The 27,461-nt window shown below is 43.4% G+C and overlaps 1 protein-coding gene across 3 annotated transcripts in view; it reads left to right on the top strand.

Moving 5' to 3' along the window:
- The window catches only part of TMEM164 (transmembrane protein 164), a 167,997-nt gene that overhangs the window by 126,445 nt on the left and 14,091 nt on the right, over positions 1-27,461 (top strand). For all 3 annotated transcript variants that reach the window (XM_021714881.1, XM_008062814.2, XM_021714882.1), the window contains one exon: positions 7,560-7,638. In XM_021714881.1, the coding sequence (XP_021570556.1) occupies positions 7,560-7,638 (79 nt within the window). The remainder of the gene's footprint in view (positions 1-7,559; positions 7,639-27,461) is intronic.

Genomic DNA, 27,461 nt, shown 5'->3' with positions numbered 1-27,461 from the left:
CCAAAAAAAAAAAAAAAAAAAAAAAAAAGAAATAAAATTATCAGTATTTCTGTAATACCATCTACTTTATTTACTAATTGGCCTACATTTGAATTTTCCCAGTTGTCTCGAGAATATCTTTTATATCATTTTGAAAAAAATCAAGATCTAGTCAGGCTTAGTATGACTTTTGATTGTTTCATTTCTTTAGTTTTTTTTTTTTTTTTTTGATATAAGAACAGTCCCCCCTCCTTCATTTATGATCGTGGAATTTTGATGAGTTGTTTTGTACAGTTATTTTGTAGAATGTCCTACATTCTGGATTTGTCTGCCTGTTTCCTTATGGTACATTGGTGTTTTTAGTGGCAACATGACATTCTTTTCTAGGAATATACTGGCTTATTTAACTAGTCTCCTACTGATGGTTATTTAGGTTGTGGGCATTCCTTTTGTGGCTCCTCTAACAAGTGATATTTAGTCCCAAGGAGTCTGTGGCCCCAGTAGGCCACAGTTAAAGTCTGTGGTCAGTTAATGAAGATAGAGTATTCCAAAGTCAGACTTCATTGGCAGAAACATTACCAAGGGCAGTTGTAACCGTGGGTTGCTTCCTTTCTTCTCTAAGGGAAGTGGATCATCTTTGTGGATTCCCTGATTTCTTTGGAGAGGCTGTAGTCTGAGACTAAGATGAGACCAGGATTCTCTCTTTGTAACTATTCTCTTTGTACCCTCACTTGGCACCTCATCATTGGCCATGTACTCTTCCAGTGTCAAATTGCCTGAGGTAAGGTGTGAGCTCTTGAGGTGTGAGCTCCCTCAACTTGCCACATGTGCCCCTCCCTCATACAGCTTATTCTCACTTCAGCCTGTCCTTCCCTCTCATCTTCTGGGAGCCCAAAGCTAATAATCCTTTTATCTGTGTTCTGGGTTCCATCCCCACCTACCTGCTTCTGGTCACTTCACTGCCTAATGCTTCCTGCCCCTCTGCTTCTTCAGCTATTCTTACTCCACTGGCTCCTTCCCTCAGTCTGTGCATAAGTTCAAGTTTCTCCTATTCTTAGCGGTTATTTGTCTCTATTGATAATACCATTTAGTTATGGCATCCATTTCTCTCCATATATTCACTCTTCTTGAAAGATTACTGAGTCTCAGGGGTCTGCAAAGTGGAATGCAGAAGATATTTCATTGGGGTACTTGAAGAAAATTAACATTTCTGTTCGTATTAGCGTCTTTTAAATTGCCATGCTTGTGTTTCCTAATGTACATTGATGTGTGTATATTTTATAATGTCCAGTTGTACATATATGTCATTTGCCTTACTTTTGACTCTTCTCTTCCTCTCTAGCCCCTTTGAGATCCAGACCCACATTCCCACTGAATTATAAGATTCTCTCCCAGGCTGTCACACTGGTACCACAGATTCAGTTTGGTCCCAATTTCTTTTCTTGTACCCCACCTCCTCCAATCTGCACTCTAGACCATAGATCCCAATTTAGAGAGAAGCCCTAGCATCCTACCGTCTACCTAAGCCAGCAGACTGGTGGTCATCTTTGACTTCTCTCCTTCTTTTATTTTCTCCATAATTACCTATCCAATTAATCAGTCCTGGCGATTCAACTTCCTTACCTTCTCTCCACTCTGCTCATCCTCATTTCTCCTATTGTGCCTGCCTTAAGCTTGATTTAGATATTGCTATTACCAGTCCTAACTGATCTCCCTGCCTCCGGTAGCATACTCTGCACACAACCTCCAAGAGGAGTTCTGTACGGTGTCCATTATACATACCTTTCCCTCACTTTAAAAGAAAAATCACACAAAAACCAACACTTGATCTGCAGCGCCTTTCATGATCTTTTGTGGTACTGATGTTCTCTCCTTACCTGTTAGTCTCTTCAACTAGACTGTGAATTCCTGTAGGGCAAGAGTCCCTACCCTACAAGATGTCTTCATCATTGCCTCATACCAAGAGCCAGGCACATAATTACTTACCACCCAGTAGTGCCTCGATATGTGCTTTTGTTGATTAGATGGGAGTAAGAATAGGACTGTTGTGAGTGAGAAGAAGAGATCAGAGTTGGTGTTCCTTTGAAAATTAAAGAGGTTTCCAATGAAAAACTCAGGCCTAGAGGTGGGCCAAATGAATGGACTAAGTTGGAGAGTTAAAGTTACCTTGGTGGTTATCTGATAAGTGTACTGATATGTGACTTAGGGCTGTGTGACAGGCCCCAGTGCCACTATCTCTTGCTAAGGCAGAATGATGAACTGAAACTCCAGCTGTCGACCCAGAGAGATCTGGCATTAAGTCTTGCTGGTTGGCATTGAAATTCTGGTTTTACTAGTTAATGACTGAATTTATGTTGAAAAAGAGGATAATGATTCTAACAGCTAATGTTTATTGAGTACATATTATATACTGGCACTGGGCCAAGAATTCTATGTATATAATTTTACCACAACCTGATAAGGCAGATGCTATTATCATTCCCATTTTATGAATGAGTCAACTGAGACTCAGCAAAATTAAGAGGTTTTCCCTAAATTGCATAGCAAGTAAATGATGGCTCCAGAATTTCAATCTCAGTAGCCTGACTCCAGACTGGAGATAATGTTTGGGAGTCATCAGTACATAGATGTTATCTAGAGTCAGGAACCTGGATGAGATTACCTAGGGAGTGAGAGTAGATAGAGAAGAGGGCCAAAGAATTGATTCTGGGCCCCTCCAGTATTTAGAGGTGAGGGATATAACGAAGATCCAGCGAGGGAGATTGAGAATGAAAGTCATTGAGGCAGGGAAATAAAGAGAGAGTGATATCCTAGAATCCCAGCTCAGAAGGTCTTTTAACGATGAAGGAATAATCAACTGGGTCAAATGCTGCTGACGAATCAAGTAAGATGGGGTCTGGAATTTGACCAGGACTAGCATATCTAGTTGTACAGGCTGTTAACTACATAAGGTGAGTAGGGCCCCAAATCTCCCTGACATCCTGGCATGGGGATGAGTCTGGGCAGAAGAAGGAACGCCTATTTAAAATTCATACAAAGACGCCATGTGGGCTAGCTTCCATCCTCATGTTGCTCGCTGGAATTAGAGACATGGAGGTCATTGGTAACCTCAACAAAGGCAATTTGAGTGGAATGGTGGAAGTGAAAATTTGTTTGGATTGGGTGGAAGAGTACTTTAGAGGAGAGGAAATGATGACAATGACTAGAGACAAATCTTTTGAAGAGTTCTTTGAAGTACAAAGGGAAACAGAAGTGGAGGTGGTTGCTGGAGTGGGGAGTGAGGTCAAGGGTTTTTGTTTCTGCAGATGAAAGATGTTATAGCATGTTTGTTTTCTGATGGCAATGATCTGGCGAGAAAAGAGTCCATTGCTGACGTCATGTCCTTGAGTAGATGCAAAAGGATAAGATCTAATGCAGGAATGATGGGGCTTGCCTTAGCCAGCAGCACAGGTTGTTCCTGCGTGGCAGCAGAAGAAAAGGCATCTATAGGGATGGCACAGGAGGGAGGGAGATGTGGAGGTGGGAGCTTATGCATGTTCTCTTTCCAATGTGGTCCCCCCCCACCCCATGAAACAGGAAACCATTTCATCAGCTGAGAGGGAGGATGGGGGAAGTTTTGAGGAAAGCAGAAGTTGTAAAGGAGTTGTCTAGGAGAGAGGAGAGTGAATGGCCTTGGGCATGTAGTCAGATTATAAGGCGTGTAAGAGCCCACTCAGTTTGCTGTCATGAATTTAAAGGGTTAACAGCATAGCTTTATATTGTTCTGCAGCTGTGTTTACTTGCATGGGTATAGGGAAGAGATGACAGCTGGATTTAACCAGGAATGTGGTTTTGTGAGGTAAGAGAAGAAAGGGAGAGGGAGTGTCAGGAGAGTTGAGAGTGTGCTAAAGGGAGTGACGCCTTGAACTCAATGCTGGTGAGAATAGAAGTGAGGACATGAGATTGGTGGGGGGCAGTAAAAAGTCAGTAGGATCAATACATTGTAGGTCCTGGTGAAGTGAGTGAGATAGGAGGAGCGAGTTGGATAGATAGGAGGTGGTAGCTGGAGAATGGGGCACTGATGGGTTACAGAGTCCAACAATGGGAATAAGGGATGATGTAGGGTGGAGAAAGAGATCTGAAGGAAAATAGAGGGCAAGGCATTGAGAGGCCAGGGTATTGCTAAATATTGACACCATAGGGATTTTTGACAAAGGGGTATTGGAGAAAAGTCACAGGGAGGGGAAAGGCAAAGCCTTCAAGGACTGAGGAGGGTGAGGTCTGTGGCTGAGGTGGCTGCAGAGGTGTTGTGGGCCAGTGACAAGAGGTTCAGAAGCTGGGAGGCCCCTGTTACAGGGCAAGCTTGGCTACTGTATGACATGGGACTGGGGTGACAGACAGTGGGCAGAGCAGGCTGTGAAGGTGAGGATCATTTGAACAGGAAGGAGCTAGGCTAAATCACCAAGCAGAGAGACAAGTGAGGACATGTGCTCTGCCCCTGCTGCTAATACCACTGTGACTACTCCCACTAATAACAGCAGCTCCTCCCCTTTGGGCTTTTCCTGTGTGTCAGACTTGTGGGAGGGAGGGAAGGAGGTAGCAGGGGTAGCGGAGTATGCTGGTTAAGACTATAATCCAGCCGGGCTTGGTGGCTCAGCCTGTAATCCCGCGCCTTTGGGAGGCTGAGGTGAATGGATTGCCTGAGCCCGCGGGTTCGAGACCCGCCTGGGCAACTTGGTGAAACCTCATCTCTACAATAAATCAAAATGAGCCGGGCGTGGTAGCGCGCGCCTGTAGTTCCAGCTACTTGGAAGGCTGAGGTGGAAGGATCGCCGGAGCCCAGCAGGTCGAGGCTGCGGTGACTGGGAGCGGCCACTGAACTCCAGTCTGGGTGCCAGAGTCTCATTCCAACTCAAAAAAAAAAAGACTATAATCCAGACAACTTGGATTTGAATCTTGGCTCTTTCATCAAACGAGAGTCTGCCCTTGAATAAGTTATCTAACTTCTTTGTGCCTCAACTTCTCATCTCTAAAATGGACATAATTGGGGCAGTTAGGAGGATTAGTTTGAATTAATAGTTTACAATGTGCTTTTCATAGTTCCTGACATGAGAAATTCCTGACATGTTTTATATATATATATTTTTTGAGTTGGCATCTTACTCTGACGCCCTCCTGAGCTCAAGTGATCCTCCCACCTCAGCCTCCTGAGTAGCTAGGACTACAGGTGTGTGCCACCACCCCCAGCTAATTATTTCTTTAAATTTTAAAAAATTTAAATTCTTTAAATTTCTTTAAATTTTTCTGTAAAGAAAAATTATTTCTTTAAAGTTTTCTGTGTTGCCCAGGCTGGTCTTGAACTCCTGGGCTCAAGTAATCCTCCTGCCTCAGCCTCCCCAAAGTACTGGGATTACAGGCATGAGCCACCCACCACACCTGGCCCCTGTTTGTTATATTTTTAAGGATTTAAAAATTATGCAACGATCTTAGAATGATTATTTTCCTTTTACTTATATCAAAATGAGGTGGAAGGGTTAAGGGTCTTGCTCAAGGTCATAGGGCTATTGAGCAGCAAAGTCAAATCTAGAACACCAACTTGACAGACTCCAGAGTCCTGGCTTGTAACTGCATTGCTTAACTGCCTCTCTGGATATGCAGGTGAAGACTTTGCTTTCTAGGAAGGCTGTAAAGGAGGGAGAGGCAGGTGGGTCCTGTGAATCCCAATGGGAAATCAGCAACTGGAGTCTGAGTGGTCGGCAGAAGTACTGCTTGAGAACACGCTTGTGACTGGTGATTGCAGGCCCTCAGCCCGGTGCTCTGTTGTCTGCTGTGGGACAACAGCCTGGCTTCCTAGGCCCATTTCAGGGAGAGGTCATATCATATCCCTTAGGTACCTGAAGGTTCTGATTACAGCCAGAGAGCTGAACCTTCCTGGGACTTTTTCCTCCTTGCTTGTTTTCTAGGAGACCTTCCGTGAAGTCAGTTAGCCCTTTTGCTCCTCAGTTTCCTTATCTGTCAAATGAGGATACTTTACCTGCCCACTTCATGGATTTTTTGAGAGTTTGAGTAGACCATGGGTGAGAAAACATTTGAAGAGCATAAAGCAGTACCCACATTTAAGGTTGTGGGGTAATCCTAGCCCCCATTACTATGAGGATCCAATGTGGAGCTCTCATACCTCTGCAGCTCTCTTACGTCGGTGATGCCTGGTGTCAGATATCATGACCTTATCCTGCTATTCCACTGCAGTCTACAGAGATGCTTGGAAGCTCATTCCCTTTTCTGGGTTTTTACATTTCTCCTGGTTAGAATAAAGTAATAGTTGAGCATCATCTGGGGTCCCTGGGAAATTGTCCTTGTAGATTTTTATTTTAAAGAGCCAGTGTCTGTGTCTGAGGTCCACAGTTGTTCCAGCTCCCATTCTGGGAGCTCTGCCATCTTTCTGGTTTCAGCCCTTGGCACAAGGCAGGCTTGGGCTCCTGTGCCTGGGGAGCCTGTGACTGCCTTCTCTCATTAGTACACAGCTTGGTTACGTGCTTGCCCTGTAGGGACAGGGAGGCAGCTGACGCCTTCCTCTGGGTGTCCTTGTCTTTCTGGTCCTTCTTTGGTGTGTGTGTGTGTGTGTGTGTGTGTGTGTGTGTATGCATGTGTACACACACACACACACACCACACTGGGGGTTGTGTGAGCCCCAGAGGGTAGGCCTCTTGCCAGCTGCTGAAATTCTTGTTTCTGTAGAATTGAGTGGACCACCCAGTCGTTTCCATTCTCTGCCAGCTGCCAAGCTCTATAGCTGGGTCCCTATGCCAGGTCAAAACTGGGCTCTGCTTCGGTAATCCAGCACTTCCATTTTGAGAGAGATGGGAAACAGGAGTGAGTGAGTGGGTGTGCTGGATGCAGGAGGGTGATGATATTCTTTTTGGCAAGCTGTGCCAGAATTGGCCCAGCTGCTTGGTCTTCATTCAAAAGTAGGACTAACCCCTAAATATCCAATAAGAGAACTCTTTATTCTTGGATCTAGACCCTACCAGACCTAGCAATCAATGTTTTAAATCTGAAAAATGGAAATAATTCGACCCCATAGGTTCTTTATGTCAAATGAGAAATAAACTTTTAAATAGCTCACTATGTACTCATCAGAAGCAGGAAGTGACCTAAGATAGCGATTCTTGAAGTATATTGCAGAATGAGTGTTCTTTAAAAAAGAATAACTTGCTAAGTAAGTTTGGAAAACACCAGATAAACAATGGTAAGTAGGTTTCCTGTCTGTAGGAACCACTCAGGTCCTTCAGGTACCAATAATATGCATGGCGAATCTCCAAGGGGGATATATGCCACATTTCTTAAACTGTTAACCAGACTTTCTCAGTGGAGCATTTTTTTCAAGTACCATTTCTACAAAACACACCTTGGGAAATCCTGATCCACGTCAGAAGAATATTCGTTCTTTTCTTTTTCTGTGGAATTGTAAAGAATGGTGAATTAGTGAAATGCGCAGGGTTGTTAAATGTGGGTCCTGAAGAACAAGGGTGTTCACATCACAATCAATTGAAATGAGTGCTTCCTGCCCTGAAATGCCTTTCTCCCTCCTGTCCTCACAGCTTCCCTTTGAATTGGAGATTTACTACATCCAGCATGTTATGCTCTACGTGGTACCCATCTACCTGCTTTGGAAAGGAGGTAAGACCAGCAAACCACATCTCTATGCCACCCCCACACCTCCCTTCTCCCTTCTGTTTTTGAGAGTCATGACCTTTTGGGTGTCTACTGGAATCTTGAACTGCTGCTTGGCTGGGTCCCTTCGGCATGCTTCATGCCTGACACCAGGCATGGGTGGGGCCTGCTAAGAAGGTGGGGGCTTTTCAGCACCATCCTTTGTTGGGTGAGCATGGTGCTGTTGACTGCCTGTCCTAGGGCCTGGGCTCTGGGTTTGTTGTGGTGTTGGGCTTGCATGGAGACCCCTCCATCACTCTCTTGTGCTGGTGCCTGTCCCTCATCTCAGTGTGCAGTGTTGGGTAGAAGGAGAGAATGAAGACTCAAGAGAACTAAAGATGATATGGGGGGGGGGGAAGAAGTCCAGGGACTAAAAGGATTATAGGATTAAGGGGGGAAAGCAAATTAAATAGCAGGGACCTTCATGTAAAATAAACCATTGAAAACCTTCATTTGGTTAAGAGGGAGAGGCCACCAACCTGAGAGAGACAGCCTGGAAAGGAAGCTTATCTATTTGTGACCTCCCAATAACCCCTTAGGTTATTCCTTCCCTCTATTGTGTAGCTGACTTGAAGGAAAGGGGAGTTCCTATGCCTTCTAGGCTTGTTGTGAGAGCCACTCCTTCTCAGTGTTCTTTACTTCCCAAACCAGAAGCCATTCTCTTTCAATTTTTAGCCACCAACCTCTCTATCTTGATTGCTGGGACATTTGGGAGATTAATCCTTCCCTACTTCACCCCAGGCAGCAAGGGTTTTATTTCTACCATACTAAAAGTGACACGGAGCCACATGGGCCCTTGAGCCCACTGGAAGATGGTCTGGAAGTTCTGCTGGGCTCTGCTGCTTCCTGGCTTATGCTTGTATCCTCTAACTCAGGCATTCTGGCAAATCTTACCTTTTGGCATGAGGTAGCCCCAAGAACTGGCCCAACTGGGAACATGTTGGAGGTTGGGCACTATTACTTTCCATGAAGTCTGCTTATAGTACAGAAATTTGCCTTCTAGGTCCTGGTTTCTATCCATTAGGACTCTTCGGTAGACTTGTCTAAATATTCATTGGGGCTGTTTTTACCCTGTGCAGCCACTTGGGGTCTCACAGTGTCAAAGAACCCTTCCTTTCAGTTTGCTGTAAAAGCACTTTTTTCATTCTAGGGAGCCAATTATGTATATCAGTGTGAAGAAGAAAACAGAACACTTAGATGAGATTTTCATGGACTATTTTAAATATGTGTCATTAATATAAAAACATATTAGCAGTATTTAATCATTCTCACCTGTAATCATAAGAAAACAGAAGATAAATATTCTTACAGAGAATAGCAGAGTTTAAGATTTCATTTTCAAGTCAATTTTTGCCATTGTATTAATGTTTAGAGGTCTGTTATACTAATTTTTTTTCATTTCCATACAGAGTTAACTAAAGAGCTATTTCAAGCATCCATGTCTGTAAAAATATATTTTTAAATAGTTTCTTTTGTCGTAGCATATATATGTGTGTGTACATGTATATATGTGTACACACACACACACACACACACACACACACACACACACACACACACACACACACACACAGTTTTCCCTACTAAATTTTAAGGGAAGTCTGAAGTTCCAGTATTCAGGAAACTGGTGCCATTTTTCGGGTCTGTCTTCTGTGCCACAGGAAACAACTTACTAATACCTTTCAAATCTTAGCGACTCTCATTCTGAACGGAACCAGGCAGGCAGGCGTCCCAGAGCTCCAGTCCCCTGCCACTCATTGTTAGTTCTGGCCATATCTGCATGACTGTTATTTAAACCTACCTGTACTCTAATGTCATCATAAAACTCTGTCAGGTAGTTGGGCTAGACTAGTCTGACATGGAAAATACCAAGTAGCCACCTCTCCTCCCTTCAAAAGAATAATCTGGGAAACCACACCTTCTAGACCTGGCTGATTCCGCTGAAGCCTTCTTTTAGACCTATTGCTGTGCTGTTTGGGGGGAAGTAAGGCTTCTGAATCTTAATTCCAATTAATTTTCTACCCTTAATGATTATTTTCCCTCTCCTTTGGTGCCTGGCCTTAAGAGGGCTGTAATAATAATACCCACAGTAAATATAATGACTAGTTTTTATTTGCTGTGTGAGATACTGTGCCAGGCATGTTTTGTGTATTTTCCCTTCACAAATAGTCTGTTGAAGAACCCTTCTTCTACAGAGGAGAAAATCAAGACTCAGAAACATTAGGTACCTAGCCCATAGCCATAAGGAACAGAACTGGGATTCAAAACCCCGCCTAAACTTCTCAAACTAGTGCTCTTTCCCATATATCATGCTGCCATGAAAGTTGAATGTCTGTTTTCTAACCATATCAGGCTGAGAATCCTCTCCACCTCTAGCCCTGATTCAGCCCCTCACTTAGAATGTATTTGTTGAACACCCACTATGTGCCAGACATTTGTACTAGGGAATAAGAGATGCACCAAAAAGTCACAGTGCTTCCACAGAGTCGCTGTCCATGGGAGAAGACAGACATTTACAGCGAGATAAGTGCTGCAGAGGGTACTGTGGGAGTGAAATATGATTTCTGAAGACCAGTTAACTTTTTCTTCTTCTTTACCATTTTTTGGGAAGTATTATAATAGTATCTGCTTAGAGCAGATCCTGCTGGTAGCCCAGATCCCTAACTGGTGAGGTGATAGATAGTAGGGCTGTAATGAGAGAGATGATGTGTTTTGTTACTACTAACAACGTATAGACACCCTGGGTCAATCAGGATTTAGTTTGCAAGACAGGTGGAGTGATCTCATCAAGCTGACCTTTGATTGTAGGCCCTGGATGAGAGCTTCCACTGCCCTCCCAATATTTGATGGGCCTGTCACCTGTCTGGTCAGCTTTGAGCTAGTGTGAGGGTTAGCTCCCATTCCAGCTCTTTGCTGCCATCTACTGTTCACTTGGGGGAATTGTGAGCATTAAGAGAAAAATCTGGATTTCTTCCTAAGGCTAGTTTCACCTTTGGTCCCAAACCTTGGATCTAGGCCTTAAAGGGGAGGAATGGATCTGGAGTGAGCAGTGGGGAGATTATTCTCCTGTAAACCAAGAAATCTGAGGGTTTGGGGCTTTTGTTCCCTGGAAGTCTCTTGTAATTTTTGAGAAATAAATGGCTTAGGAGTTTTTATTCAAGACAAGGCCAATCTCCTATAAATATCTTCCATACCCAGGAACCCTATTTTCCAGAGAGGCAGGGTCTTGCTTGAGCACATAGGGCCTTTTCTTGTGGTTTGCGGTGGTGGTTGGTGCCTCATGGGAATCCTATCCCTCCCTCATCCCTGCAGACACAATGCACAGGTCCTCTCTGGTCCATGCTGCCCTTTTCTTCCTCTGGCCTGCCTCTTCTTTGCCCTGTTTCCTTTCCTTCAAACTCTTTGCCTTTGACCCTCTAAAACTATGTTCATTGTTTCTCTTTTTGTTTTACAGCCTGGAGTTTAAATTTAATGTATATTAGATATTGACAAATTATAATTGTATATCTATATAGGGTACAAAGCGATACTATGACACACACACACAATGTGGAAACAAGCTATATTTCTTACAAACCACCCCCACCTCCATTAGCAGCTTCTCATGGAACACAGTCCTGTCTGTAGCCCACAACTTCTTCTAATGGAAGCTACACATTCTGCCCTGCCCCACATGCTGCCTGGCTCCCCACTGTCTCTCTAGATCACGATTTCATCTCCACCTTATGTGAAAATGCTTTTTCCTTTACCATTCTCTCTACCTCTCTTTTCATCACCACCATCAATTGACCTCTTGGTCACTTCCCCTCATTCCTAGATGTCTCTGGCCCATGGCTCTCTATATTTCCATTACAACTTGAGCCAGCATCCTGAGAGACTTCCAGCAAGGATCATTCATCCACCCCCAGCTTCTCAAAGTGTGGGCTTTTTAATTGCAGGGATCCTCTTCTCTTCAGTCACCTGGACCTTGTTTTTCTGCACAGTTCCTCTGTCTGAGATCATAAGCTACTCTCCCTTCCTTTGATCCAAATCTCCTCTCCTCTAGTCTCCTTTCTTCCCTTACAGCTTTTATCATCACCTGTTACTGGCACTTTCCTCTTACTAGCTCCTAAAAGTATCTCATTCCTTTTTCTCTTCCAGCTATGAGTCCAACCCCTCTTAAGTGTTTCCAGTCTTGTTCTACTGGAGAAAATCTCTCAGGTCATTCTGATTACAAGCACTAAAATTTCCTGGTCTCTATTGTAATTGTACTTTCAACACCATTGCTCAGTTCTTTTCTATCTGTGGTCAGTTTTTCCACACATTGCCTTCGTGAATTCTGTGCTAAACCTTTAGCACCCTTTTCAAACTTCCTGTTCACTCTATTCAAACTTCCTGTCCTTTCCACTCTCAGTATACCCTCTTTTTTCCACAAATGATTGAGAAAATTGAGATTTTTGGATGGGAATTCCCTCAATACCTTTCTCTACTTCTGGAAGCTTCTTTACCAACATCCATTTTTACGTTCCTCCCTCTGATCTGGGAGAAGTGGTATTCCTCCTGTTGGTGGACAGTCACACCCTGTGTGATTACCTCCCATCCCTGTCAACTTCTCTGGAGCCTCATCCCATCAATTAGTTACTTGTTGGCCTGTATTTTCAACCTTTCTTCACTACTGACTTTTCAGCCAGTTAGGATGTTCATGTCTTTCCCCTTATGAAAAACCTTCTCTCGATTACATACAACTCTGTCTTTCTTCTTTCTTTCACAGTAAAGCATCTTAAAAGAATAATCTGAGCAATGTTTTCAAAACTTTAGTTCTATGAGCATGATCAAGCAGTGTTTTCAAGCAATGTTTTCAAAACTTTAGACTTTTTTTTTCTTTTTTTTGAGTTGGAATCTCACTCCATCGCCCAGGCTGGAGTACAGTGGCACACTCATGGCCACCACAGCCTTGACTGTTGGGCCTAGGCAATCCTTCTGCCTTAGCCTTCCAAGTAGCTGGAACTACAGATACATGCCACCACGCCTGGCTAATTTTTGTGATTTATTGTAGAGATGAGGTTTCACCAAGTTGCCCAGGCTGATCTCGAACCCCCCGGGTTCAGGCAGTCCTCTCACCTCGACCTTCCAAAGTGCTGGTATTACAGGCTGAGCCACTGCACCTGGCCAAAACTTTAGTTCTTTGGGCATGACAATTTTCGTCTTATCCATATAACCATCTGTGTTATTATATGTAATATATGTCCTTAAGTCTATCTTTTTTTTACTAAAATACTTCTGTATTTAAGAGAAACCTCATACTATTCATGAAGGCATGCCTTTGATGTACTGCTTATCTATTTTTTTTTTTTTTTTTGAGTTGGAGTCTCACTCTGTCGCCCAGACTGGAGTGCAGTGGCCGCTCCCGGCCACCGCAGCCTCGACCTGCTGGGCTCCGGCGATCCTTCTGCCTCAGCCTTCCAATAGCTGGAACTACAGGCGCGCGCTACCACACCCAGCTAATTTTTGCTTTATTGTAGAGATGAAGTCTCGCCAAGTTGCCCAGGCGGGTCTCGAACCCGCGGGCTCAGGGTATCCACTCACCTCAGCCTCCCAAAGGCGCGGGATTACAGGCTGAGCCACCGAGCCCGGCTCTGCTTATCTATTTTTAACACACTTTAAATATATGACTATTAAAAATGAAATGCTTATTATCTGTCTGGCACCTGAAATCACCTCATGAACAGTACGTAACTTTGGGGGACACTCATGTCTGTGCTTGAGTCATCTCAGTTACCTTTTATTTCTTAGAACATTGCACTCTGCCACCTGCTCCCTGCTAGGCTCTTCACAGAAATGGTCCTTCTAATGATTGCCAACAGTATCTGTCTGACCAGATCTCATGACCCTCTCCCAGTCTTTATCCTGCTGGAACTCTGCTGCGGTGGACATTGCTGATCATTCCTCTTTGGAATGCTCTGCTCTCAGGGCTTCCAAAGTCCCTTTCTCTCCTGGCTTGTCCACCTCCCCAGCCATACCTTCCCGGGTCTCCTTCACAAGTTTGTTGTCCTCAGTCTTCTGAGATGTTGCTTTTCCCAGAATTCTGTTCTAGACTCACCTCTCACTTTAATATTCTGGTTTGGGCTTATGCATGCTCATGGCTTAATGACCATCTGTGGAGTGATGACTGCTACATCGCTGCCTACAGCCCAGACTTATGAGATTCACGCTTATATAGTTTATATAACATCTCCATCTCAATGTCCCAAGCACACCTCAAACTCAGCCTGTCGATGCTCAGCTCATTATCTTCCCCATCAGCCCTGCTGCTCTTCCTGTGGTTCTTGCCAGTTGGTACCAGTCATCCCAGCTAGAATCTGCAAATCATCCCTTCCCCCACATCCAATCCATCCTTCCATCTAGTGTATGTTAAGTGCCTTCTTTCTGCCAGCCTCCATACCAGTCACTGGGGTTCCCTGATGAGCAAAAAACCATATGTTACCCTTTCCTTCTTAGAATTTATAAGCTGGTGATGGTGGTGGCGGTGGTGGTGGAGGGGGGAGAATGGCAGACAGATATGAATCAAATAAATCACATGTATGTATACGATTGAGATGAGTACTCTGAAGGAAAGACATATGGTTTTATGAGAGCTTAGAACAAAACAAGCTGATTTAGTCTGAGAGTTTGGTGGAGAGTTCCCTGAGGAAGTTAAATTTAAACAGAAATCCAGAGGATGAGTAAGACTAGACAAATGCAGGATTAGGGGAAGTGAGTTATTAAGGACAGACGAAATGGCATGTGCAGTAGCACTGTGGCAGGTGGCGGGCAGGGGAGAGGGTGAATGACTCTGGACCTGAAGGGCAGGCAGGGGTCAGATATGTTGCTTCGTCTTCCATGGTCAGTGGTTTGGCCTTGATTCTAAGAGCTGTGGGAAACCTGTGAAATTTTAAAAAAGGGATATAACATCAGCTGGTTCCACCAATAGATTTTTTTCTTATGTAGCTCATTTACAAATTGTAGTTCGAAATTTAAAATACAAAAATCCATCCTATAAAAAATGTCCTTCCCAATCCTCCACCCAGTTCCTTGCTACAACTTTACAGGTAACCACCGGATTTGTTTTTCGCCTATTCTCCTAGATTTTTTTTGCATATGTAAACACCATTTTTATTATATTTTATTTTATGTATTTTTGAGTCAGAGTCTCACTCTGTTGCTCAAGCTGGAGTGCAGTTGGCATGATCACAGTTCATCGCAGCCTCAGCTTCCTGAACTCGGGGGATTCTTCTGCCTCAGTCTCCCGAGTATCTGGGACTACAGAAGCACACCACCATGCCTGGCTAATTTTTTAAAAAAATTGTAGGAACAGGGCCTCACTATGTTGCCTAGACTAGTCTTGAACTCCTGGGATCAAGTGATCCACTCACCTTGGCCTCTCAGTGCTGGGATTACAGGCATGAGCCATTGTACCCAGCCTATAAATAAAAATTTTAAATCCTTTACTTTCCCCCTTTTCAAGACATGCATCCCCAAATAGCATATGAGGAGAACCCCCCCAAAAATCCGGAATTTATTTATTAAAAAATTGTATATTTATTCTTACAAGTTTAAACTTCAGTCACCTTCAAAGTACTCTCCATTTAATGCAGTATACCTACTGAGATACTTTTTCCACTGCTCAAAACAGTTTTTGAACTCATCAATGTCGATAACTTTCAGTGCTTCTGCTATTTTTTGTTTCACCTCTTCCACACTGGCAAAACGTTTCCCTTTGAGGACTTGGCAAATAGGGAGGGTAGGGCACAGGGGTCATGCTGTTTTTTGTCAAAAACTGCTGAACACTCAACTCAGCACAGTGTGGACAGGTGCGTTGTCATGCTGGAAGAACCAGTCATCTGTTTGCACAACTCAGGACGTTTCTTCTGCAAATCATGATGCAATCATCGCAAATCTTCAGATAAAAACTTTAGTTGATCGTTTGATCTGGAAGAACAATTCTGAGCATACTACAAGGATCCTGCCCTCCTAAAGATAATTCCATTTTTTGGGGGGCCCCTACCCTTGTATATACAATTCTTGTTGTTGTTACTGTTTTACTTAGCAGTGTTTCTAAGAGAGCTTTCCATGTAAGCCTATAGGAAGCTTCCTTTTTTTGGTAGCAGCATAGTATTTCATCACGTGGATGATAGAATACAGTATGATAAAAATGGTAAAACTTTATATGCCACAATTACATGCCTGATATTGTTTGAAGCTCTTCACATGCATTAATTCATTTAATCCCCAGCACAACCCAGTTAGGTAGGTGTTATTGTTATCTCTCTTTATAGATGAGGAAACTGATGCTCAGGTAGTAAGTAGCAAACCCAGGATTTGTACCCTGTAGTATGACTCTGGGATTCTAGATTTTTTTTTTTTTTTTAGTCGGAGTCTCACTCCATCACCCATGCTGGAGTGCAGTGGCACGTTCACGGCCACCCCAGCGTCGACCTGCTGGGCTCAGATGATTCTTCCACCTCAGCCTTCCAAGTAGCTGGAACTACAGGTGTGTGCTACTACACCCGGCTAATTTTTTGATTTATTGTAGAGACAAGGTCTCGCCAAGTTGCCCAGGCTGGTCTCGAACCCACAGGCTCAGGCAGTACACTTGCCTCATCCTCCCAAAGTGGTGGGATTACAGGCTGAGTCACTGAGTCCAGCAGGGTTCTAGTGTTGTAATTATAACACTATACTAGGATTTATTTATCCAGTCTGCTATTTAGGTTGTTTCAAATCTTTTGCTAACATAAATAACCCTGCACTGAATGATTTGGTGCCTGTGCCATTTTGTGTGTATGTAAATATAACGATAGAATAAATCCCCCTATGTGGCAATGCTGAATCAAAGAGTATATGCATTTGTAATTTTGATGGCTATTTCCAAATCCATAAAAGTTGTACCAGTTTAAATGTTTACTAGCAACGTATGCAAGTGCCTGTTTTCACATAGCCTCACCAAGCATGTATCTCTCATTTTTGAATTTTGCTCATCTGATGGGTTAAAAAATGGTATATTTCTTCAGTTTTAATTTGAATTTCTCTTACTTTGAATGAAGCTGGGTATCTTTGTATATGTTTAAAATTGGCATTTGATTTTCCCCTTCTTTGAACTACATACTCCTCTCAGGCATTCATTTTTTTTAATTTTTTTTTTGGCCTAAAAAAAAGGAATCCTAAGAGCTCTCTCTATATAAATATTGAGTTATTTCTGAAGATATTTTCTCCAGTTTTGTTGTCTTTTGACTTTGCTCGTGATTTATTTTTGTCTTGAAGAATTTTCCTATTTCTGTGTAGTTTAGAGTCAGAATTTGAACCCACAGTCTGTCTGAATCTGACACCATGGAGAGGCAACATAGAGGCACCCCTGCCTGCCTGGTTGCAAATGCAGGTGTCTCTTTACGTGCCGGTCTACCTGAGGACAGGCATTTTTCTTTTTTTCTTGGTATGTAAGGGCTGAATGAATGAATGGCCCTCTACTCAGGGATGTCTTCACACACTGTACATTGCACATAACCTATTATACATCTTACAGGCTAACATGCATGTTCTGTGCACTAGGCCCTGGGTGAGTGTGTTACGTGCATGATCTTGATCTCATTTAATCCAAACACATCCACTAGACTTATGGGAGCATATCAACCTGGGGCCCATGACCTTGAATAAGAAAAAAAAAAATCCTGTCTTATTTTGCATTAACTCCAACTGAAATGTCGTCATCCTCGGTACTCATGGGGAATTGGTTCCAGGACCTCCCACAGATAGCCAAATCCAAATCCTCAGATGCTCAAGTCTCTGATGTGAAATGGTGTAGTATTTACATATAACTGATGCATATTCTCCCATATACTTTAAATCATCTCTAGATCCCTTACAATACCTAATACAATAGAAATACTATGTCAGTAGTGTTATACTGTATTGTTTTTATTTGTATTATTTTCATTGTATTGGTATTTTTTGTTGCTTTTTAAATATTCATCCACGGTTGGTTGGATCTGCAGATATGGAACAGGTAGATACAGAGGGCCTATAGTATTTCTTACAGTTATGGCAGACAGCAAACCAGTTACATTAACGGCACTTGGCATGTCGTTAATGTAAATCACACATATTTCCCTTTCCTACTACAGTTGCTGCAGATATCTCAGAAAATCATTCACATTCATTGTTACTTCAATATTTTTGAAAATGGATTTGTTTTTAAAAGTATTTTGGTAGTTGTATTTCAACAAGATTGTCTTCTTTTATAATCATATATATTTTATATACTTAAAAATTTATTCTGAGAAGCAGCCATTACACGTCCTCAAATTTCCCAAGGAGTGCATGGCACCACACAGATGAGAAGCATCTGCATTTGAGTTTTTTTTTCTTTTTCCAGTTAGAGTCTCACTCTGTCGCCCAGGTTGGATTGCAGTGGCACACTTACGGCCATCCCAGCGTTGACCTGCTGGGCTCAGGTGGTCCTTCTGTCTCAGCCTTCCAAGTAGCCAGAGCTACAGGCGTGCACTACCATGGCTGGTGAATTTTTTATTTATTGTAGAGATGAGGTCTCGCCAAGCTGCCTGGGCTGGTCTAGAGCCCGCGGATGCAGGCAATCCACCCGCCTCGGCCTCCCAAAGTGCTGGAATTACAGGCCACCGAACCTGGCCTGCATTTCAGTTTAACCTGGCATTTGTAACCAAGGGGTGCCGCTTCACTGCCTCTTCATGGAGTCGCTGAATTTGGACTGACTGTGGGATTAAATCCTGGCTCTGCCACTTGCTATGTACTTCTGGCATTTGGGCTGGTGCCTTAACCCCTCTATATCTGTTTTCTCACTTGTAAGATAGGGATGGTAACAGTACTTACCTCATAGGGTGTTGTAAGGATTCAGTGAACTAATGTATGTAAAGTATACAGAACTATACCCAGTACATAATAACTACTGCGTATTGGTTTGCTATTATCATTATTATTAACTACAGTTCTGCTTTTTGTTAATTACACATTTGTATTCCAGCTAGACTGTGGGATCCAGAGGTCAGGATTGAGCCTTGCTCAATTCTTAAACCACAGGACTTTGCAAGAATGGAGTGCATGCTTGTCAGTGGATTTCACATTGCTGGCACTTCCTCCTTTGAGATGCTTATTTCTCCCTTGGGCTCCAGAACACTTCTCTCTCCAGGTTCTCTTAGTTTCCTAGCTCTTTCTCTTTGGATTCCTTTGCTCTGCCTGCCTCCATTGATCCTGGTGTTCTCTGTCAACAGAGCTAATGCAGGCTCAAAAAGCACCACAGATACTTTGAAAATAACAATCCAGTTCCTAATTTCTATACCCCTTTTCCCAGCCTGCTCTTCCTCCTCCTCTCTTTACTGCCTTGGTTAGTGATTCCACTCTTTATCCATTGCCAATGCCAAAGCCTAGGCAGCATCCTGGATCCCTTCCTCTGCTTCATCTCCTTTATTGATCTGTTTGGAAGTTCTGATGATTCAAATTTGCAAGTTTGTTTACAAATTTGACCCTTCCTTTCCATCCTCACCACCCATATCCTAGTCCAGGCTTGCAGCCTCTGTTACCAGGACCATTTTATTTTATCTTTTCTCTCCCTATACCTTAACTACTACCCAGTCTGTCCTCCATACAGTCTCCAGAATGACCTTTCTGAAGAAAGAGCAAATCTGATCAGATTTAGTTCCACTGCTTACAAACCCCATCCAGAATGAAGACTAAACTCCTTTATGTGGCATACAAGACCATGTATAATTTGACTCTTGCCTATCTCTTTTACCTAATTTCTCATCACTTAGACTCTGATCCCATTACTTTATGTTCTGTTTTTGTTTGTTTGGAGACAGAATCTCCAAATTGGAGTTTTGCCCAAGCTAGAATGTAGTGGCTTTTCACAGGATCATCACTCACTGCAACCTCGACCTCCTGCGCTCAAATGATCCTCCTATCTCAGCCTTCTGAGTAGCTAGGACCTCAGGTTCATGCTACCTCACCCAGCTAATTTTTTATTTTCAATTTTGTAGAGATGAAGTCTTGCTGTGTTGCTCAATCACCGTACCCAGCCACCTGCAGAATTTGGCGTTTTTCTGTAGGTTGCCACTAGGTGGCAGTAGTCACATCTTTTAATCTTTCCGGAGATAAGGATATACAATCAACATAGGATATTTTTCATTTTAACTAATCAAGTTAATGACAAATATTGATTGAAGTAATCAATAATGGTTGTTGTCATTGAGACTCTATGGAATAAGGAGGAGGGTAAAGTCTATGAGGCCCCAGTCATTTGGGTGACTAGGTAGAATAGAGAGTCACTAACAGAGAGGGGGCACTCTGACACCACTAACAGAAGGAAAGAACATGTTTTAAGGGTTGTCTTAGTTCACTTGTGTTGTTGTAACAAAAACATTATAAATATTTATATCTCACAATTCTGGAGGCTGGGAAATTCAAGATCAAGGCACCAGCAGATTCGGTGTTTGCTGAGGACCTGTTCCTCTTAGATGGCATCTTCTCACTGCATCCTGACATGTGGAAAAGACAAACAGGCTCCCTTGGGCCTATTTTATAAGGACACTATCCCATTTATGGGGGCACCACCTCATGACCTAATCGCCTCCTAAAGGCTCCACATCTTAATGCCATCACATTGGTGATTAGGTTTCAACATTAATTCTTTTCGGGGGAGGAGGCACAAACATTCAGACCAGAGCAGGGAAGAAGATGAGTTTACTTGAGTTTGAGGTGCTTCTAGGCTACCTAGGTTAAGATATCCAGGAAGCAGTAGGTTAGAATATTCTGAACTGTTCATGGGAGGCTAGGCCAGAGGCCAACTTTGGAACCATTGTGTAGAAGTAGTGGATACAAGCATTGGAGTGGGTGAGGTGGTCCTGAGTAACTAAATAGGTGGGAAGCAAGTAGAACTTAGAAAAACCTCGGGGAGTGTCAGCCTGCAAATAGTGGACAGAGGAAGAAGAGTGTAAGGAGATTTAGAAAGAGCAATATCATGAGAGGCTGGTTGTCCTGGAAGCTCAGGCAGCAGACATTTTCACCAAAGTAGTAGTAATCAATCCACATCGGATCTGAGAGGTGCAGTAAAATCAGGCCTCTTAAGTGGGGATGGGGTGGAAGAAATTAAGGGCATGAAGGAAGAAGAGGTTAAGGGAGTTGCAGAGCCAAGGGAAGGGTTTTTCTTCCTCCTTTCTATCCCTCCTTTCCCCCTGCTTTACTCTCCTTTTGCCTTTTCCCCATTCTCTCTTCCCAAGGCTGGGCATGTTCAGCTACTAACATGAAGGCCGGTAGTGAGAGCGAACATATGAAGAAAGTACTAGGGAGAAAAGGGAGTGGATGAATTACAGGGTGATGACAACAGCTGAGAGTGAAAGGGGTTTGATGCTGGATTGAGAAGGGTAATGACAAGAGAAATAAGTGCTGTGGGAAATGGGAGAAGGAGATAAGTCTAGACTCTCTCAGCGCTGTCCAATAGAATTCTCTGTGATGATGGAAATATCCTATATCTGTTCTGTTTAATACAGTAGCTTCATGTAGCTCCTGAGCTTTTGAAATGTGGCTGGGGGGACTGAGGAACTGAATTTCTAATTGGATTTTAAGTTTAATTAATCTGAATTGAAATTTAAATAGCCACGTGTGTTTAGTGGCTACTGCATTGGGCAACATAGCTCCGAAAGGTTGGTGACTAGCACTGAGGAGCCCTCCTGAAACAGGAATCCATTTGGGTTTTTTTTGGTGCTAGTTGGTACAGTTACCCAGTTTGGGTTCAGCAGAACTTCTGGCTTGGGGGAATCCATCCAATGTTGGGGCTTTGTAAGCAGGGTCAGTGTTGCTGAAGATCTAGATAGTGAAGGATGTCTGGGATTTGGGAAAGTTTTGGTAATCCTACCACACACTTTTCTGCATTCAAGTTTCTAACCAAGGACAGGTCACCCAAAGAATAACAGCAGGAGACAGAGTGGCAACTTTATAATTAGCTGAGCAGGCACCCAGTCCCTTTAGCGTAGGGTTTCTCTTGCAGGCTGGGCTGGAGCTTACAGCTTTGGTCTTGACACCTAAGTGAGCTTCCTACTCTGAACCCGGAGAGTTCAAGGTGGCTAGATATGTAGATCAGGCCCCACCTTACTTCCCACCCTGTCAGAGGTCCTGAGAAGCTAGAGCACAGAGGCAAGTGAACAGGCCTGGCTGTCCAAAGACACAGGTTCCACTGAGATGTGCATGATGAAAAGTGAATGCTGCCCATTTGAAGCTAGACTACCTAGTTTCAAATTCTGGTTATCTTCTTTGCTAGCTGTGGGACTTTGGTCAAGTTCCTGGACTTCTCTGTGCTTCAATTTCTTCATCTGTAAAATAATAATAATAGCAGTACTTCCTCATAGGATTGTCATGTGCATTAAATGCATTAGTGTATGTAAAGCACTTATAATAGTGCCTATCATGTAGTTGGTGCTGTATAAATTGTTTGCTATTATTAGTATGGTTTCTGCTTGCCAGTGTCCCATGACTCTGCCTGCTAATCTAATAAAATGTGGTCTTAGCAGTTTCTTAGGTTCTCACCTTTAATAAACCACCCTTCGGGGATGAGGTGGTGAGGGGTAAGTACAAGTGTGGTAAGAGAGGGATGAGGAGTCCTCTTCCCACCAAGGAGTTGAGGGTGCCAGTGCCAGAGGTCAGGGTCATGGAGTCCAAGCTGGTATGGAAGGGAGTCTAGGAGAGAGCTGGGGAACAAAGAGGAATCCTATGGGGGGAGGTGAGGAGCATGGAGGGATCAGAAGTCACAAGGAGGTCTCGGAGCACATCCCAGTAGGAATGAGGATGTGAAAGCTGAAGCCACAGGAGGCTGTGGTCAGATGATCCCAGCAGAGGTGGTTGGTTCAGAGTGATGACAGAGTCAGGCTGTGGGTAGTAGGGTGGAGCCAACATGTAGAGTGGAGGAGGCTCAGGAGGCCGTGAGGTTAGGGTGCTGGAAAAGGTACCCACATGGATGTCGAAATCACCCAGAATGCTGACAGGAAGGGGCATAATGTAAAAAGAAAGACAGTAAGCTAAGTGACACTGATCTGGGATGAATCTGATAGTGATTTGGAGGTCAACAATGGTGACAATGATGAAGAGGGGGAGCTGAATCTTGAAAGAAGGAGAATGAGGGAAGAATAAACATCTAGAAGGTCTAATAGAGAACTAGAGGTATCTTCTACTTCCCTTTCCCTACAAAGGCTTGCTGCAGGAACAGAACGGTGGAATAGAACAGCCTCTGCTTAGAGCAGTCATCTGGGGAAGTGATATCATCAGGGGACAGCGGGGGTTCCTTAGGATGAGGAGGTGAAAGAGACATTCCGGGGAAAGGTGGCAGGGGATTTGTTGATGGTGGCATCGGGCTTCCAGAGGATTTAGTGGGATGGTTGGGAAGATAGTCACGGGACAGGTGGAAGACAGGGCCTGCACAGCTTTAGGCCCACAGCTTGGTCATGTCTACAGGGCTAATGATGCCACTCAAGAGCGCCCCTCTGAAAAGTACCCTTCGTTCATCCTCATGGTAGTTTTTGGTTAGTTGGTTGTGGTTTTTATTTAGGCAGAGGTTCTTAATTTGGGGTTCACAAATAGGATTTAAAGAGTCCATTAACTTGAATGAGGAGGATCACATTTTTATTTTCGCTGGCCTGTAGCAGAAATGTAGCCCACATTTGCAGAAACAAGCACCAGTGGTATTAGCCCTACCTGCGGCTTTGTTGTCTGTCACAGCCACAGATGGCTTCCTATCATGTTACAGTAGTTGCAGCCATCTCAGAGCAATGTTTATGCTCATCACTGCCTTGAAATTATGGTAATTATTAGGCTTGCTCTGCCAGATCTTGCGATTAAATGCATTTGTAAAGAAACATAAGCATTATATTATAAAAATTTAAAACTACTTGTGTTTTACTATCATTGGCTTTCTTTGTAATCCTTTGCCTTTTTTTCTTTGCCTTTTATTTTATGTGTTTCAAAGGTTGCCAGGAGTCCCTGCCTCAAAGCTACTGGGAAACCCCTTTCTGTTTCACTAGAGGGAGCCCTTGTTTCAGAATTGTGAGCAGTGGCCCGTTCCAGCTCAGTACCCAGTAAGAAAATTGTTTTGAACTACAGGCAATTCAGATGTCCTTTGGGAACATTTTAGGAAATTTGGGTTTAAGAACCCCAGTGCCATTTGATCTGGGCAAGCTGCCTCTCTCTTGAGTGGGCTTTTAGCTTATCACCTGGAGAGTGAGGATTAGACCTCCTGTGCTAGTTAGTTTCTAGGACCAGTTAAAGCAAAAACACTTGGACTGGTGACAGCTTGAAAACTGACCCCAAGGTCATATTGGTTGGGTCTTGGTTGGGTCTCCTGTTTCTGCTCCATCTTGGCGAGCCCATTGTCCATTGTCCAGCTAGTGTTAAGATGTTGGAAAAGTTTTCCACTTTCATGAGCTTCCCTGTTCACTTTATCAGTCAGGCAGGGGCAGAGTAAAGTATAAGGAACTCAGGTAAATCCTGAAGGTTCCCCAGGGGTGAGGGAGTGGGGGAGTGAGGGAGGAGCTGGGGGATTTGAAAAATGAACCAAGGGTTGAGTCTTGGGCCAGAGGGTATTTAGGTGAGTTTGTGAAGACCATTGGATTATCAATTGGGGCTCCGGAGTTCTTTCTTTGTGGGAGCAAAGGATTAAGTGAAGTAGATTCTGCCTTGATTTTATTGCCCTTTAGAAGTCATTGCTCCGCACACCTGGCCAGATTGTGGCCCCTTCACTGGTGGCTTTTCCTAGGCCTCATGGTACATCTTCCAGCTCCAGGTTTCCCCTTTAGTCAGTGTTTCTCTTGTGTGGTCAGAGGACCCATGCATCACAGTTATCCTGAGGTGCTTGTTACTAAAATGGAGATTTCAGGGCCCACCCAGACCTCTGAGATTCAAGTCTCTGGGGCAGGGCCCAGGAATCTGCATTTCCACACAAGTTCCCTAGGACAGTGGATCTCAAAATGTGGTCTCTGGACTAGCAGTATCAGCCAAACCAGGGAACCTGTGATTAATGTAAATTCTCAGATTCTAGATTCCAGGCCCCACCCCAGACCTTCTGAATCAGAAACTCTGGGGTAGGGCCCAACAAGCTGGGTTTTAACAAGCCCTCCTGGGGATTATGGTTCTGATGTACACTCCAATTTGAGAGCCACTGCCCTAGGGGTTTCTGATACAGACTGGAGTTGAAACCTCATTGCCTCAAATGATCCAAGCAAGACTTGGCTTCTTGCTTAATGCTCACTAGAGACCCAACTAATACTAACTGCACACCTGTATGTAGTACAGCGGTGAGTTGTTATGTTCCAATAGCACTTTTCTCCAGAGTATCCTCATGTTCTGTTAACTTTCCTATCCCTACAGTGCTCCTACAAAATAGGGAGGGCCTGGGATTTTCCTTTGAGAGGGATACTGATGCTTAGAGAAATTTTGATCTACAAAGAAGGTGACACAGCAACTTGGTAAGAGTACTGGCTTGGGATCTAGGTCTCTGGATTCTAGTGCTTATTTTGCTAGGATAGGTCTACCAGTTGGATTCTTTGCCAGCTCGGGTGCTCACCCTATATACTGTTGGCAGAGGGCTGGCTTGCTGATCCCTATGGATGAAGGTGGGCCTTTAAGTGCCCTAGCCGTAGGCTGGGTGGCCAGTCAACTCCCCCTAGGCTTTTTGAGGGAAAGCTTGGCTTAGATGGATTCTCCAGCATCTCAGGATAGGAGGTCGACAAGCTGGATCTTCCATGTGAACACCCAACCCAGGACATCCTCCACTTCCTTGGGCAGTAAACAGAATAGAGGTTAGGGTTCGTTTGTTCGAATGTTTGGATGAAGCCTGCACTCAGTGACTGAGAGTGGGGAATCAGACACTTATGATCATCTTGGGGCTGTGCCATGCTGATCTATTTTCTGGGCAACTACAACTTATAAAGGCTAGAAGTGGAGGTACCTCATTTGGAAGGCACCAAAATGGGATGGCACTGTTGTCAGGAACTAAACTTGTCATTCTCTTCCCTGTCTCCAATCCTGTATCTTCTCCAATGTAACCCATCCTATTGAGTGGTACCACCATGCACTCATTACCCAGGCCAGAAATCTAAACTTGATTGTTGATTCTTTACTCTTATCCCCACCCACATCCAGTCAGTGACCACATCCTGTTAATTCAAACTCCCGATCATTTTTCAGTTTCATTCCCACTACTCCAGCTTATTTTTATTTTTTCTTAAAGACCAGGTAGTACCACTCCTCCAACTTTAGTTGGATCAGATCATTCCTGATTTGGTATTTTGAGGTAGGCTGCTCTATTCAAACCTACCTCTAAGCTCTGAGGAAGCTGAGAGACTGACATGCCAGTTTCTTAGAAAGAAACATTTCAGAGAAACTTATGAACAGAAGCCATGTGTGTGTCTTAGACACTGGCATGACAAGATGGTGGATCCCTGCACCATTAACCCCAGACTCAGGATTTATGTACCATAGAGAAGGAGTGATTCAGAAGGGATTTAGGATAACTGAAGTACGATAACATCAAGGTGGTTTGGCCTAAGGGTAGGATTTATAGTAAGTACCTGCTCTTACACAAGGAACAATAGATAAATGGGAAATCTTAGAGACCTTTTCAAAACAGGGATTAATCAGAAGTCAACATAGTGAATTAACATCCAAGGTAAAGTTGCTTTGGCCTCCATATTTAGTGTTTTGCAACAGCCTCCTCACTGGTCTCCCTGCTTCTAGTTTTGCCCTATTTTATTCTAAGGGACCATAGGATGAGACTTGAAAATTGGTCATTGGATTTAGCGATGAAAATGTCATTTGTGACCTTGATAGGAACTGTTTTAGTGGAGGGGAGGGAGCCTGATTAGACTGAGTTTGAGAGAGAATAGGAAGAGAGGAATTGTAGGTAGGGAGTATAGACCCATGCTGTCCAATAAAAACATGTGAGCCACATATGTACTTTATTTTTTAATTTTAGGTTCAGGGGATACACATGCATATTTGTTGCATGGACATATTGTGTAGTGGTGGGGATTGAGTCTCAGGTGGCCTATTCCTCAGATAGTGAACATTGTGCCTTGTAGGTAGTTTCTGAACCCTAACCCCTCTCCCCTCTTTATTGGTGTTCCCAGTGTCTATTATTTCCATCTTTGTGACCATTTAGTGCCCACATACGAGTGAGGACATGGGGTGTTTGGTTTTCTGTTTCTGAGTCAGTTTACTTAGGATGATGATCTCCAGCTCCATTCATTGTTGCTGCAAGGACATGATTTCGTTCTTTTTTAATGGCTGTTTAGTATTCCATGGTGTATATGTACCACATTTTTATTATCCACTGATGGGTTGGTGGGCATATAGGTTGATTCCACATCTTTGCAATTGTGAATTGTGCTGCATGAACATGTGGGTAGGTGGTATCTTTGTTATATAACAACCTCTTTTCCTTAGGGTGGATACCTAGTAGTGGGATTGCTGGATCAAATGGTAGATCTATTTTTATTTCTTTGAGTAATCCCCATACCACTTTCCATAGAGGTTGTGCTAATTTACACTCCCACCAATTATGTATAGGTGTTTCCTTTTCTCCAGCATCTGTTGTTTTTTGATTTTTTAAATAATGACCATTCTGACTACTGTAAGTTGGTATCTCATTGTGATTTTAATTTACATTTCCCTGATGATGAGTAATGTTGAGCATTTTTTATGTTTGTTAGCTATTTGTATATCATCTTTTAAGAGATATTTGTTCATGTCATTTGCCAGCATCTATTGTT

Source organism: Carlito syrichta, unplaced genomic scaffold (assembly GCF_000164805.1).
Source record: "Carlito syrichta isolate Samal-C Ts95f unplaced genomic scaffold, Tarsius_syrichta-2.0.1 Scaffold305844, whole genome shotgun sequence".
Taxonomy (NCBI): domain Eukaryota; kingdom Metazoa; phylum Chordata; class Mammalia; order Primates; family Tarsiidae; genus Carlito; species Carlito syrichta.
Note: the sequence above shows the minus strand (reverse complement) of the source record. Positions and strands in the feature narration are given on the sequence as shown.